This window comes from Diplotaxodon limnothrissa, linkage group LG6 (assembly GCF_057381915.1).
Source record: "Diplotaxodon limnothrissa isolate DT_005_m linkage group LG6, D_limnothrissa_male_GT1.1, whole genome shotgun sequence".
In the NCBI taxonomy this organism is placed as follows: Eukaryota; Metazoa; Chordata; class Actinopteri; order Cichliformes; family Cichlidae; genus Diplotaxodon; species Diplotaxodon limnothrissa.
In genome coordinates, this window is record NC_140601.1 from 13748604 (window position 1) to 13761403 (window position 12800).

The window sequence follows — 12800 nt, forward strand, 5'->3', positions numbered from 1 at the left end:
GCACAAGGGGAAATATCTGCAGGGTTTGCCTCACTAATACCGCATATACAGGTAAACAAAAATGTAGCCTGGATCAATTATGTTTATTACAATCAGCAAAGACTTACTAATTTGACCAATACGGCCCTTAAGGCCCTAGGAGAACAGATGTCGGCTACCTCTTTAATGACCATGCAAAATAGGATGGCCTTAGACATGCTGTTAGCTGAGAAAGGAGGTGTTTGTGCGATGTTCGGAGATGTTTGTTGTACTTTCATTCCCAATAATACCGCCCCTAACGGTTCATTCACACAGGCTATGAATAAACTTGAAGCATTGCAGATAGAACTAAGAGCCAATGCAGGTCACGGTCAGTGGATAGACAAGTGGCTGCAGGACACGTTTGGAAAATGGAAGGAACTAATTGTAGCTTTTGTAACCATTGTAGCATGTATTATTTTGTTTTTGATGATTATTGCCTGTTGTGTGGTACCCTGTGTACGTTCAATGATAACCCGTATAGCTACTACTACAGCTACTTCAATGTATTTGCAATTGGCACAAATTGACCCAGATTATGTGTCAGATGTCATCAATGATGATCCTGATGTCTGTATTGAGCATTAGATTGTGAATTACTCAATCGTCAAAGAAGAGACTGACGTTTTCTTCTTTTTCTTTTCTTCTTTTTAAGATTTTGATATTAAGCTCACTCGAAGGCACATTTATAATTTGTTTCACATTTATGATTTATCTTTATATTATGTTATTACATTTGTGATTTTTCCTTTCTATTTGAGTTATTATTTTTAAAAATAATAAAAGAGGGGAAACTGTTAGGTATTTTGATACCACGGTAAGCATTTACAGGATATTGTTTTATACAGGAAAACTGTTACTCAATAAGGCTCATCTACTAGTTGTTTTTCTCTTTCTCTGTGACCCAAGAATTAATGTGTAGGACTCACAAGCTGGTACCTCAAGGTCGAAAACACCACAGAGATGAGACCACTTCCCTACTCCCATCCTCCCTTCCTTATCTCTTAGAAAAAGGCTCGTTAAAGGCTAGGTGGTTTGTTTCAGAATTCACTAATGAAAGAACTCTGTATTTTATGTCTAGGAGTGTATTTTGCTGGGATGATCATAAATTATAGCTGAACTGATAAACTACACAAGGGATACTTTGCTCAGAAGGCAGGAAGACGTTTCCTTATTTAGTCTGTACCGGTTTGAACTGGGAAAGCTGACACACGAACCTTTTTTTTCTCTATATAAACTGCTGTGTATCAAATAAACCTTTGAGTTGATTCTGGGAAAGCAATCTGAACAGTTTCTGTATCACTTTGTTCTCCTAACTGCTCCCGATATCGTAACTAACCCCGCTGAACGGCATACCTGAGTGTTACTTTGAATAATTAGGAGTCTTATAAGGAAAGGACAAACTCTGCTTATCGCTCACGCCACGGAGGAAACCCGGGAAGGCAATTTCCTTCATGTCTGATGGGGTGTTTTTATATAGGTGGACTTGGTTTCAGTTGACCTCTGACATGGAGAGATGAAAAGAGCAGTTTGTAAAGAAAAAAGGTGAAAAACTATGGAACTACAGTTGGGATGTGTGTGCTGGGATGCTCTTGATAAGTATGCAGCTTTTATTGTTTTATGACTTGTTTTGCTGACTGTTGGGGCCCTACCTGTAACCCCCTCTGTCTAATCATCAAGTCTTACTGTTGCAGTGCGTTTGTGTGGCTACTAGACAATTATAGGTTGCATTAAAGGAACATTGGGGGGTCGATACAGTGCTATTGTGGCTAGTTAAGAATATGTGGTTTTTAGAAGTATCACAAGAAAAGTTTATTTCTAAAGGGATACATGTTGTTTGTGGTACTCTGTTTTAAAAACTACTAGCCTCTGTGTCTTTCAGAGCACAAAAGAAAAGTGAAATGCTCCTAAACTAGTTAAAAAGTTATATTACTACTGAGGTTGAGGCAGTAACAAAGTTCTTTAAATCATCAGGCAAAAAAATCCAGAAACCTTGGGTTAGCCGTGGCTATCCGGGTCATCTGAATAGCCTCCTTCTCCTCCTCCTGCACAGGAAATAATCCAAAGTCCGTTACATTCAAAAGAGTCACTGAAATAAATGTCTGCTGGGTAAAACATGGTCAGGTTAAAAGCGAGCCGTTTAGTGTGGCTGATAAAAGAGTACAAAAACAAAAGGCAGATGCACACAAGAAAGAACCTAACTAGAACTAAACTGCGAAAACTGAATGCTAAACACAAAAGGCAAAGAACAAAACCTTGAACGTTGCAAAAAACATAAACATGGAAACTCCTGGAGACATGGAACAACAGACAACCTGACAAAGAATGAACAGAAACACACAGAATAAATACACACAAGGGTGATTAGGGGGAAGTGGAAACACATGGGGAAACAGCTGACACTACTCTGACATAACGAGACAAAGGAAGCAAAGCTGACTACACTGACATAGGACACAGACCTTCAAAATAAAACAGGAAACATGAGACGCAGACAAGACAATATAAACTTGATAACATAAGACACGCAGCATGAAACACATAAAGGGCAAAGGGAGACTAAAACACAGGGGTAGAAGACACAAGGGGAATCTAAATAAACAAATGAGCTTAGATAACCTAATGAACTTAAAAATAAACCACAAATATCAAAAAATAACCTAAAACTTAAAACGCTGGGTCAAAAGACCCAGGATCGTGACAGTGGGAGGTTGAAGCCTATCCCAGCTGCCACAGGGCAAAAGCAGGACAGGCTGCCAGTTTATCACAGGGCTAACACAATATATGTGATAGAAAATCAACTGAAATGTTTGATATTTATTTATAATAATAAGAGAATAACTACTATTTATAATAATATTATAGTTGTTGTTATAAAATGTATTTATAAATATGTGTATATTTTTTATAACACCCAACATAAAAGGCTTCTTTCCAAACCTGAGCTGTTTCAGACGCTTCTTGAAATTCTGACTTCTCTGAACTCAGTGTAAGGTGTCTGCTCCCTCACTGCGGCTGTGCCTGGAGGTACTTCTGCTTCTTGTCTTCCCCTAATGCAGCTTTAAAGTATTAAGTATGAAGCAACAGTGCTTCTCTTTGCGCCTCTGAAATCTGTGTTCTCTCTACTGATAAACAAAAGAAACAATGTAAAATGTATTAATAAATCAGTAACAAAAATATAGCGTAGAAGGTAAGTAGAGATTTTCATACCATCTTCAAGCCTAATGCTTTTAAGTCCCACACTCAATGCAGCCTGACTCAAAACCTGGTTCTAAATGGTTCAGCACAGACAGAGAGGCACAAATGTTTAGTATTAACCTAAGTTACTGATCATTTACAGTATTACAGAGTCTATCAGTCTTTGCATGATGTAAACATTCCTGTAAGTTTCTAGCTGACTCTCAGGTGTCACAGGTGTGCCAGCAGGAAAGAGGGTCAATAAACCTGCATCCTGAAGTTTGTCATGCAGGATTAAAGGAGCCAGACTTTGTTCACACAGGTAGAATTTTATTTTACACTGACTCTGGGTAAGTATGAGTATCATACGGTTTAAATGAAGCGCTAGAACTAGCAGAAATTTATTATAGATCCATTGAAGCTAATCGGGATCTTTACTGTGAATCTGTGGATGCGATTAACCATGTTACTGGTAACTTCATTAACTAGTAACTTAGCAACTTAGTCATAACAGGAGTTAATATTTCTGTCTAGACACCATTTAAATAGTAACCGCTTTGAACTACTGTTCTTTGAACTAGGAGGCTGTGAGAGTCCGAGGTCCTCACTTAGGCCGGTTTACGCGTAACCCGGGGCCCGTCCGGCTAAGCCCTCCCCTGCGAGGAGCAGGAGAACGGAGCAGAAGGAGGTCGCAGGACGGGGAAGCAGGAAGTGTCCGAAGTCCTCACTTAGGCCGGTTTACGCGAACACTGCCGAGAAGGAGAAATTGATGATGATGATGATGATAATGATGTGAAGTTGAGAGTTGTTTGCTCCGGCGGTTCGGGGTCCCTCCAGACCCCAGCGTTTGCCATCGTAACTTACGAATGAGCATTGGTGTTGCGAATTACCCCATCGCCATTACTAAGGAGTCACAGTGTACCCACGGAGTAGAGAGCACCCCCGGTCCTCACTTAGGCCGGTTTACGCGTAACTCGGGGCCCACCCGAGCAGGAGAATGGAGCAGAAGGAGGTAGGTAGGCGGCAGGGAGAGTCTGAGGCCCTCAAGGAGGGCGGTTTATGCGAACTCTGCCCTCTGTAAAGCCAAGCGTCCAACAGCGAGGCCCAGGAGAACTGAGGAGAAGGCCGGTTTACGTGAAGACTACCCTCTGTAAAGCTGAGCGTTTGCAAGCGCAGGATAGAAGGACCAAAGAGAAGGAGGAAGGAGACGATGATGATGATGATGATGATGTGAAGTTGAGAGATGTTTGCTCCGGTGGTTCAGGGTCCCTTGAGACCCCAGTATTTGCCATCGTAACTTACGAATGTGGTTCGGGGTGGCGAAATACCCCATCATGATCACTAAGGGGTCACAGAGTACCCACGGAGCATGGAGCGCCCGCGGTCCCCACTTGGGCCGGTTTACGCGTAACCCGGGGCCCATCCGGCTAAGCGCTTGCCTGCGGGGAGCAGGAGAACGGGGGAGAAGGAGGAAGAAGATCGAGGAGGAACGGAGAGTCCGAGGTCCTCACTGAGGCCGGTGTACGCGAAAACTCTCGAGAAGGAGACGATGATGATGATGATGATGTGAAGTTGAGAGTTGTTGCCGTGGCGCTTTGGGGTCCCTCCAGACCCCAAGGTTTGCCATCGTAACTTACGCGATCGATGGAGGGTTACAACCAATTAGGTGCCTTTGTCCGACGCTGTGACGAGACCCGCTATAGCCGGGGGTCCGCCTGACCCCCATCTGCCCCCACCACGAACCGGTGCCCTGTTTCGTGACAAGACCTGGGTCCGCGCTTTTTTTTGGTCCAGGGCGCACAAGGGTTAAGATTGGAAAACAATGTCAATGCCACAAACGTGAGTTGTCATATACATCTGTGAGTTAATCTGCACAACCGTGTGCACATGTGCTCTGTGCATGTACACACACAAAGAATTGACCTTCGTTCCTTAAATTTGTAGCATTGCCTCTGTGCTGACTGATGGTGCTCAGTGGCTTTTGCTTCTTGCTTTTAAATCAGATGTCACTCTCAACATAAACACAAGCTACAGCAGCCAAGCAGTCTTAGCTGAGGAAACAAAGATACATTTCCTCATTTAATGTAAAATATTGTGGTGATGTTATGTTATATTAGGCAGGCAGCTGCCCAAATAACACTCTGACAATCAAAAGTACAGGGAGTGCAGAATTATTAGGCAAATGAGTATTTTGTCCACATCATCCTCTTCATGCATGTTGTCTTACTCCAAGCTGTATAGGCTCGAAAGCCTACTACCAATTAAGCATATTAGGTGATGTGCATCTCTGTAATGAGAAGGGGTGTGGTCTAATGACATCAACACCCTTTATCAGGTGTGCATAATTATTAGGCAACGTCCTTTCCTTTGGCAAAATGGGTCAAAAGAAGGACTTGACAGGCTCAGAAAAGTCAAAAATAGTGAGATATCTTGCAGAGGGATGCAGCAGTCTCAAAATTGCAAAGCTTCTGAAGCGTGATCATCGAACAATCAAGCGTTTCATTCAAAATAGTCAACAGGGTCGCAAGAAGCGTGTGGAAAAACCAAGGCGCAAAATAACTGCCCATGAACTGAGAAAAGTCAAGCGTGCAGCTGCCAAGATGCCACTTGCCACAAGTTTGGCCATATTTCAGAGCTGCAACATCACTGGAGTGCCCAAAAGCACAAGGTGTGCAATACTCAGAGACATGGCCAAGGTAAGAAAGGCTGAAAGACGACCACCACTGAACAAGACACACAAGCTGAAACGTCAAGACTGGGCCAAGAAATATCTCAAGACTGGTTTTTCTAAGGTTTTATGGACTGATGAAATGAGAGTGAGTCTTGATGGGCCAGATGGATGGGCCCGTGGCTGGATTGGTAAAGGGCAGAGAGCCCCAGTCTGACTCAGACGCCAGCAAGGTGGAGGTGGAGTACTGGTTTGGGCTGGTATCATCAAAGATGAGCTTGTGGGGCCTTTTCGGGTTGAGGATGGAGTCAAGCTCAACTCCCAGTCCTACTGCCAGTTTCTGGAAGACACCTTCTTCAAGCAGTGGTACAGGAAGAAGTCTGCATCCTTCAAGAAAAACATGATTTTCATGCAGGACAATGCTCCATCACACGCGTCCAAGTACTCCACAGCGTGGCTGGCAAGAAAGGGTATAAAAGAAGAAAAACTAATGACATGGCCACCTTGTTCACCTGATCTGAACCCCATTGAGAACCTGTGGTCCATCATCAAATGTGAGATTTACAAGGAGGGAAAACAGTACACCTCTCTGAACAGTGTGTGGGAGGCTGTGGTTGCTGCTGCACGCAATGTTGATGGTGAACAGATCAAAACTCTGAGAATCCATGGATGGCAGGCTTTTGAGTGTCCTTGCAAAGAAAGGTGGCTATATTGGTCGCTGATTTGTTTTTGTTTTGTTTTTGAATGTCAGAAATGTATATTTGTGAATGTGGAGATGTTATATTGGTTTCACTGGTAAAAATAAATAATTGAAATGGGTATATATTTGTTTTTTGTTAAGTTGCCTAATAATTATGCACAGTAATAGTCACCTGCACACACAGATATCCCCCTAAAATAGCTAAAAGTAAAAACAAACTAAAAACTACTTCCAAAAACATTCAGCTTTGATATTAATGAGTTTTTTGGGTTCATTGAGAACATGGTTGTTGTTCAATAATAAAATTATTCCTCAAAAATACAACTTGCCTAATAATTCTGCACTCCCTGTAGACGTCTACCTTTTCGGAACCATGATAACAGGGTTCTTGCTGTTCGGAGTTGGCTTGGCCCTGGCTTATCAAGGAAAGCGGAATCGACTTTTCAAAACCCCACAAGGCTGCCCGCTATGATGGAAATGATGGGACGGGTCGTGACTTCTCAAAATGGGCTCATTGAACGCAGCACGGATAGGATCTTGGAGAAGCTCACGGCAGTCTCTGCTCTCTGAGTACAAGATTGATAACATCTCAGAGAAGCTCTCCAACGGGAGATCGAGAGACCAGTGACGGACTGTTAGACCAACTGTGAAATTGACATGCAGTTGTTCGCACTAAAGGAAAACCACCATCATTTCATGCAGCTACCATATCGGTGTCAGCTGTGGTCTCAAGACTGGAGCTGATACGTATGTATGTTTGGGGGGGGGGGGGGGGGGGTCCAATTTCACTGCAGATGTAAACATTGCATGTGACAAATAAAAGGCTTGATTGAATAGCTTCAGACTTATGTTCAAAGAAAAGAAAATAAGCCCTCAAACCTCTACTCTACTTTATGTGTTCATTTAATGAGCGAGTTCACTTTGTTTCTCTCTTCTCTCAAATGTCTAATCTCTCTTCCTCCTCTTCCTCTGTGTTTTATTCAGTCGTACCGTTTACAGCAGCGAGCAGGGCTTCTTCTTGACCTTGGCGGGCTGAGGGCAGAGGACGGCACGAATGGCCTCATCAAACACAGTCTTCAGACCACGCTGGGTCAAGGCTGAGCACTCCAGGTATTTGACTGCATCTATACATGCGAAGACACATATACGTTAATAAAAGAAGAGAAAGAACTACAAAGACAAAGTAAGAGAAGAAAGGTTTGCTGGTAGTGGAGAAGAATAAGTTCAACTTTCAAAGAACACTATAGTCAACTACAGCTACTATACTTTTACTGTGATGCCAGGAAATGAGGGGAATAACAAAAATTTGCAGAGGCAGTCAGGCTACAAAGTTCTCTAGCATCTTCATCTGCTAGTTTCATATCTTCACTGGTGAGGAGAGCTTCAAATCTTAAAGTGCTTTTCAAGCAAATAAAGTAAGAGTGACTGACCTATCTCCTTAGCCAGAGCTAGGCCCTGTGGATAGGTGATAGGCGCCAGCTTCTTGTCCTTCAGTTTCTCAATGGTATCCTTTTCATCCCTCAGATCCAGCTTAGTGCCAACCAGGATGATGGGCGTGGAGGGGCAGTGGTGACGGACCTCAGGGTACCACTGGCAGAATACAGAGTAAAGGAAAACTAAATAAGAGGCAAGAAAGGGGAACACGCAAAATCAAGGAACGTGTTAGAGGCAAAAAACAGAATCAAAGTTGGAGGGAGATGAAGCTCTGATGCTAGGTGTTACAGAAAGGTGGATGAAGGCATGAAAAACAAATGATATGCTGTAGCTATTAAAGATGAGAGAAATACATCATCCAACTTTCACCCACAGCATCAATCATTCATTCACATCAATTATTAGACCTGTTTAGGCTTTTTCTCCATTTTGTAATCCAAGTACCTATTTTTTTTTCTCTATAATAAATTACTGCTTTTGTTCCGTTTGTTCTTTTTTACATTTTGTTCCTCGGCAGCTGAGAGACAGGCCTCATAAAAAACAGCCAAAACTCACCTTAGCTCTGACGTTCTCATAGGATGCCGGGCTAACCAGGGAGAAGCAGATTAGGAAAACATCTTGGATGGAGAGACAAGGAGACAAAGAATTAGAATAGCTGCTGCAGTTTTAATTAGCTGACATGTTATATAAGTTCTGTCTGTGTAACTTTATGTCCATTAGTTATTGTGTGTGCATGTGTGAGTCTGTACGGAGCGGAGCCTGTCATAATCTTCCTGTCCAGCTGTATCCCAGAGGCCCAGGTTGACCGGCTTGCTGTCCACCATCACATTAGCTGAATATTTGTCGAATCTGTGGAGAGAGTAGAGAAGGTCAGCGATCAGCCAACAAGTCATAGGCAACCTTTCATTTCATTGGTTATTCATTCATTCAACAATCTTTCAATTCACTGATTGTTTAACCAGTGAAACTCCTGTAATGGAGAAAAAAACAGGACCATACTTGAAATACCACTGTTCACAAAAACATTAACCAACAACATTACTTTGGTTAGTTTGACACAAAAGCCATCCTAACCATGTCTAGTAAGAGAGAATAATACATAATAAGGCAGGGCTGCCCCCGTGTGGTCTCATAGTAGAATAACAGTTTAATTTCTCAATTTTAAAAACTTGAGAAATTTCATCCAAAATGTATTCAGGCTCAAATGAAACTGATAACACAAATGTTTGCAGACACAGATGTTTTTTTTACAGAAAGAAAGAGACTAGTGTACCAGATTAATCCTGTTTTATGGCCTGTCCGAGGTCTACCCCGCCCTTTGCCTAATGACAGCTGGGATGGGCTTCAGCCTACTTAATGACCCAGTAGTTAAAAAGATGGATGGATTTCCTGAAATAGAAAAGTCACTGAAATAACGTAAACTGTCAAACATAGAACAACTATGACAAACAGTCAACACTATCTGAGATCCTGCTGGTGGTTAGGGAGGATATACGTGATTCTGTTTGTTGTTTAAACATATTTATAGAGTTAAGAGTTCAGATTGCTGGAAGAACAACATTCACGCAGTCTGATTGCTGTTTTTCTCCCAAAATGTAGAAACACCTGCTAACCATGGCACACTCTGCTTTTCCATTAGGTCTGTGCAAATACTACTTAAATACACTCATCCTCCTGTGCCATTAGTGATATTAACAGAGTGTAGTCCATTTACATCTATGCATATGTTGGCAGATTTTCTGAGTAATGTAAGTTTAGGAGGACGTCACTGTGGAGAGGAGTGAGGTTCTTTTTTTTTTTTTTAAACAAAAATAACCGAGACAGAGTTTTAGTGTGGAAGGAGCCATTATGTTCCCAAAGTTCATTTATGTTTCCCACAGATGCAGCAACATGATTCACAATGAGTCAACATGAGCAATGTTAATCATGACTGCAAAAAGATTAGCAACTGTGAAAGTGGAAGATGAAAAGTTATAACCTTGTTTACATAAAAACAAGTTACAGTAACAGTGTATACACACACTGATGCAGATACCGATCAGGGATACCATTATGACCACAGGCCACAGGTCCCCCTTTTGATACCAAAACAGCCCTGAAGCATGGACTCCACTGGAGCCCTGAAGGTATGCTGTATCTGCAACAAGATTCTAGCAACAGATCCTTTAAGTTCTGGAAGTTGCGAGGTGGGGCCTCGGAGCTTCTCAACCTTAAACATGTTGTTGTACTCTTTAAACCAGTCCTGAAACATGTTTGCGTTGCTGAAAGAGGGCACAGCTATAGAGGCCATGTATTTCTGTTGCTCCGTGGTTCAGTTCTGATGCTCATGTGCCCATTTTTGGTGCTTTCATGAATGTACAGAGGTCAGCATGGGCACCCTGACTGGTCTGCAGCTATGCAGCCTCATGCACTGCACATGACCCTGTTGCTGGTTCACCACTGCTTTTCAACCTGTTTATAATGAACAGAAGAAAGCTGGCTTAAAGTGAGGATGGCTGTTATAACCCTAGCAGGCTCCCACAGGTTCAGCTGCCGCCCATTTCTCCTGAGGAGCCAGTGTATAGCTGGATACAAGCTTGTGGAGAGCTTCTCGGTGTACGCCAGTGTCAGTACTGTGGTGACCTTAGGTGTTTGTTTCCCAGCCTGCAGAGGCTTGTGTAGTGATGTGCTTTGACGTATTGACGATGAGTTTAGCGCTGTGTTTGAGCTAGTAGTGAGCAGCCAGTGCCCTATGTGAGAGTGAAGTTTTTCTTTGATTAACCATTTCTTGTCTTTTCAGCAGATTCTAGTCTGTTGACATCCTTTGTTGGAGTGATATAACAGTATAGTTGACTCGTTATCTCTCCCCTGAGCTTATCATTGTTAATCCCCTCATCCCCTAGCCCTTTCCTGAGGGTGTAAGAGTGGCCTTAAAGGAAATGGCTTTTTTTAGACAGTGGATGAACAGTTAAATCTCAATCATAAAATGTCAATCAAGTAGATCAACATTAGTTGACTGAAGCCACAATACTCTTAAAACAGTTTGCAGCTGAAATTGGTTTACTTGTGGATTCTAGTTTGATTTAAGTTGGCCATGACACTAATGCTGCGGTGTTTTAATCAACAATAAAAGGCTCCTACTTCACTATTGCCCATCTGAGTTAGACTGTGTAATATTTTTAGAAAAGAGCATTGAATAGACTACACTTTCTCAAAAATGTCTCCAACTTCCTCCTTTATCTTAAAAGCTCAAATTATTTCAGTGTTACTCTAAAAGTCATACCTTGATGACGATCAGCAGGTAGCACAAGCAGATGACCAGCAGGGGGCAGAAGAATCCAACAGTGCACGTGTAGACAATAAACGATGTCTTCCACACTTCTGCTGGTTCAGGCCATACGATGCTGCAGTTCCCATCATCCTTCAGCACGTCCGCAAACACCACTACCAGCAGCACCACCACAAAGGACCCCGCCCAAACGGTGCCACTGATAGCCTTAGCCACGTGGGGGCGCCGCCACCAAGAAGAGCGGATGGGATTCACCACAGCCAGGTATCCGTCCACTGACATCACAGTTAGACAAAAGATGCTGGTAAACTGGTTGATGGCATCCACTGTCATAACCACTCGGCACATCAGAGAGCCGAAAGGCCACGAGAGCAAAGTGTTCTGTACCGCCAAGAAGGGTAGGCCCAGCATGAAAAACTCATCTGCAATGGCTAGATTGGGGATGTAGATGTTTGTGACTGACTCGTGTTTTGTGTAGTTGACAACAACATGACCAGAGTGTTTCCCACCAAGCCAACGACACAAACGATGCCATAAATGAGTGGGATGAAGATTCCAGCCAAGCCAGGGAGGGATCCTGGTTTACTTTTGGTGCAATTTTGACAGGAGCTGTTAAGGAGAAACGAAGTGTCATCTTGGTTGAAGCTGTGAAGCGGTTCGGAGGGAGCAGAAAGGAGCAGGAAATGAGAGTAGGAGGGGGCAGAGGTGTTGCTCCAGGTAGCTGTAGGGACTTCCTGAGGCAGCAAAGCAAACTGGATGAGCTCCATTGAGGCGTTAACGACTATCAGGCAACAGTTGTTGGTAAGCTCACATCAGTAGAAGATCAGCAGCCCTACAGAAAGCAAAGTTAATTAATTTAGCACACTTCATGTGGACATGAAATATAAAGCAATTAATGCATTAAAGGTGTATTCTAACATTTTGGAGATGTCCAGTTAACCAACTCTTCCAACAAATCAGCCGTGTTGGTTGTTTGTCCACTGAAATGTGTTTGTAAAGCTATAAAGTTTGTTCTGGGACCTTTCCTGAGTTCTGTTTTCAGTTTCTGTTTGAGCAGATCTGTTGTTGGAGAAAATGCTTCATCCTTTGTAGCATCCTTTACATCAGGGGTCCCCAATCCCAGTCCACGAGGGCCGGTGTCCCTGCAGGTTTTAGATGTGTCCTTGATCCATCACAGCTGATTTAAATGAATAAATTACCTTCTTAACATGTCTTGAAGTTCTCCAGAGGCCTGGTAATCAACTAATCATGTGATTCAGGTGTGTTGACCCAGGGTGAGATCTAAAACCTGCAGGGACACTGGCCCCCGTGGACTGGGATTGGGGAACCCCGCTTTACATGGTGGAATACACACAGCACACAGTTTGCATGCAATTATACACACTGCAGCAAACTTGTTGCTTAACTTTAAAATATAAATATAGTACATAATAATAGTTTTTGTCAAAGTATAGAATTTATGTAAAACCCTTAGGAGTAAGAAAGGTGCTAGGTGTTATTTAGCTTAGATTAGCACCTGGATTATCATTAATGTA

At 42.7% G+C, this 12800-nt stretch overlaps 2 protein-coding genes and 1 pseudogene across 2 annotated transcripts in view; 1 reads left to right on the forward strand and 2 right to left on the reverse strand.

The window, feature by feature from the left end:
• Positions 1 to 12800, forward strand: part of LOC146630256 (perforin-1-like) — an 84524-nt gene that overhangs the window by 39777 nt on the left and 31947 nt on the right. The window lies entirely within an intron of this gene.
• Positions 7557 to 10248, reverse strand: LOC146630258 (ras-related C3 botulinum toxin substrate 2-like). Its single transcript, XM_085355365.1, has 5 exons — positions 10181 to 10248; positions 8737 to 8846; positions 8553 to 8623; positions 7994 to 8153; positions 7557 to 7687 (listed from the first exon to the last, which is right to left on the reverse strand). Exons 1-5 carry the CDS (start codon positions 10246 to 10248, stop codon positions 7557 to 7559), a joined length of 540 nt encoding a protein of 179 aa, XP_085211491.1.
• Positions 11254 to 12032, reverse strand: LOC146630259 (somatostatin receptor type 3-like; annotated as a pseudogene).

Bases quoted from the DNA above. Each gene is read 5' to 3' on its own strand.
- LOC146630258 (XM_085355365.1), bottom strand. From the start codon at position 10,248: ATGTTTCAGGACTGGTTTAAAGAGTACAACAACATGTTTAAGGTTGAG. The intron at 8,154-8,552 runs GTGAGTTTTGGC...GTATTCTGCCAG, and splicing joins ATGAGAACGTCAGAGCTAAG to TGGTACCCTGAGGTCCGTCA. The intron at 7,688-7,993 runs GTCAGTCACTCT...TCGCATGTATAG, and splicing joins AGCTCTGGCTAAGGAGATAG to ATGCAGTCAAATACCTGGAG.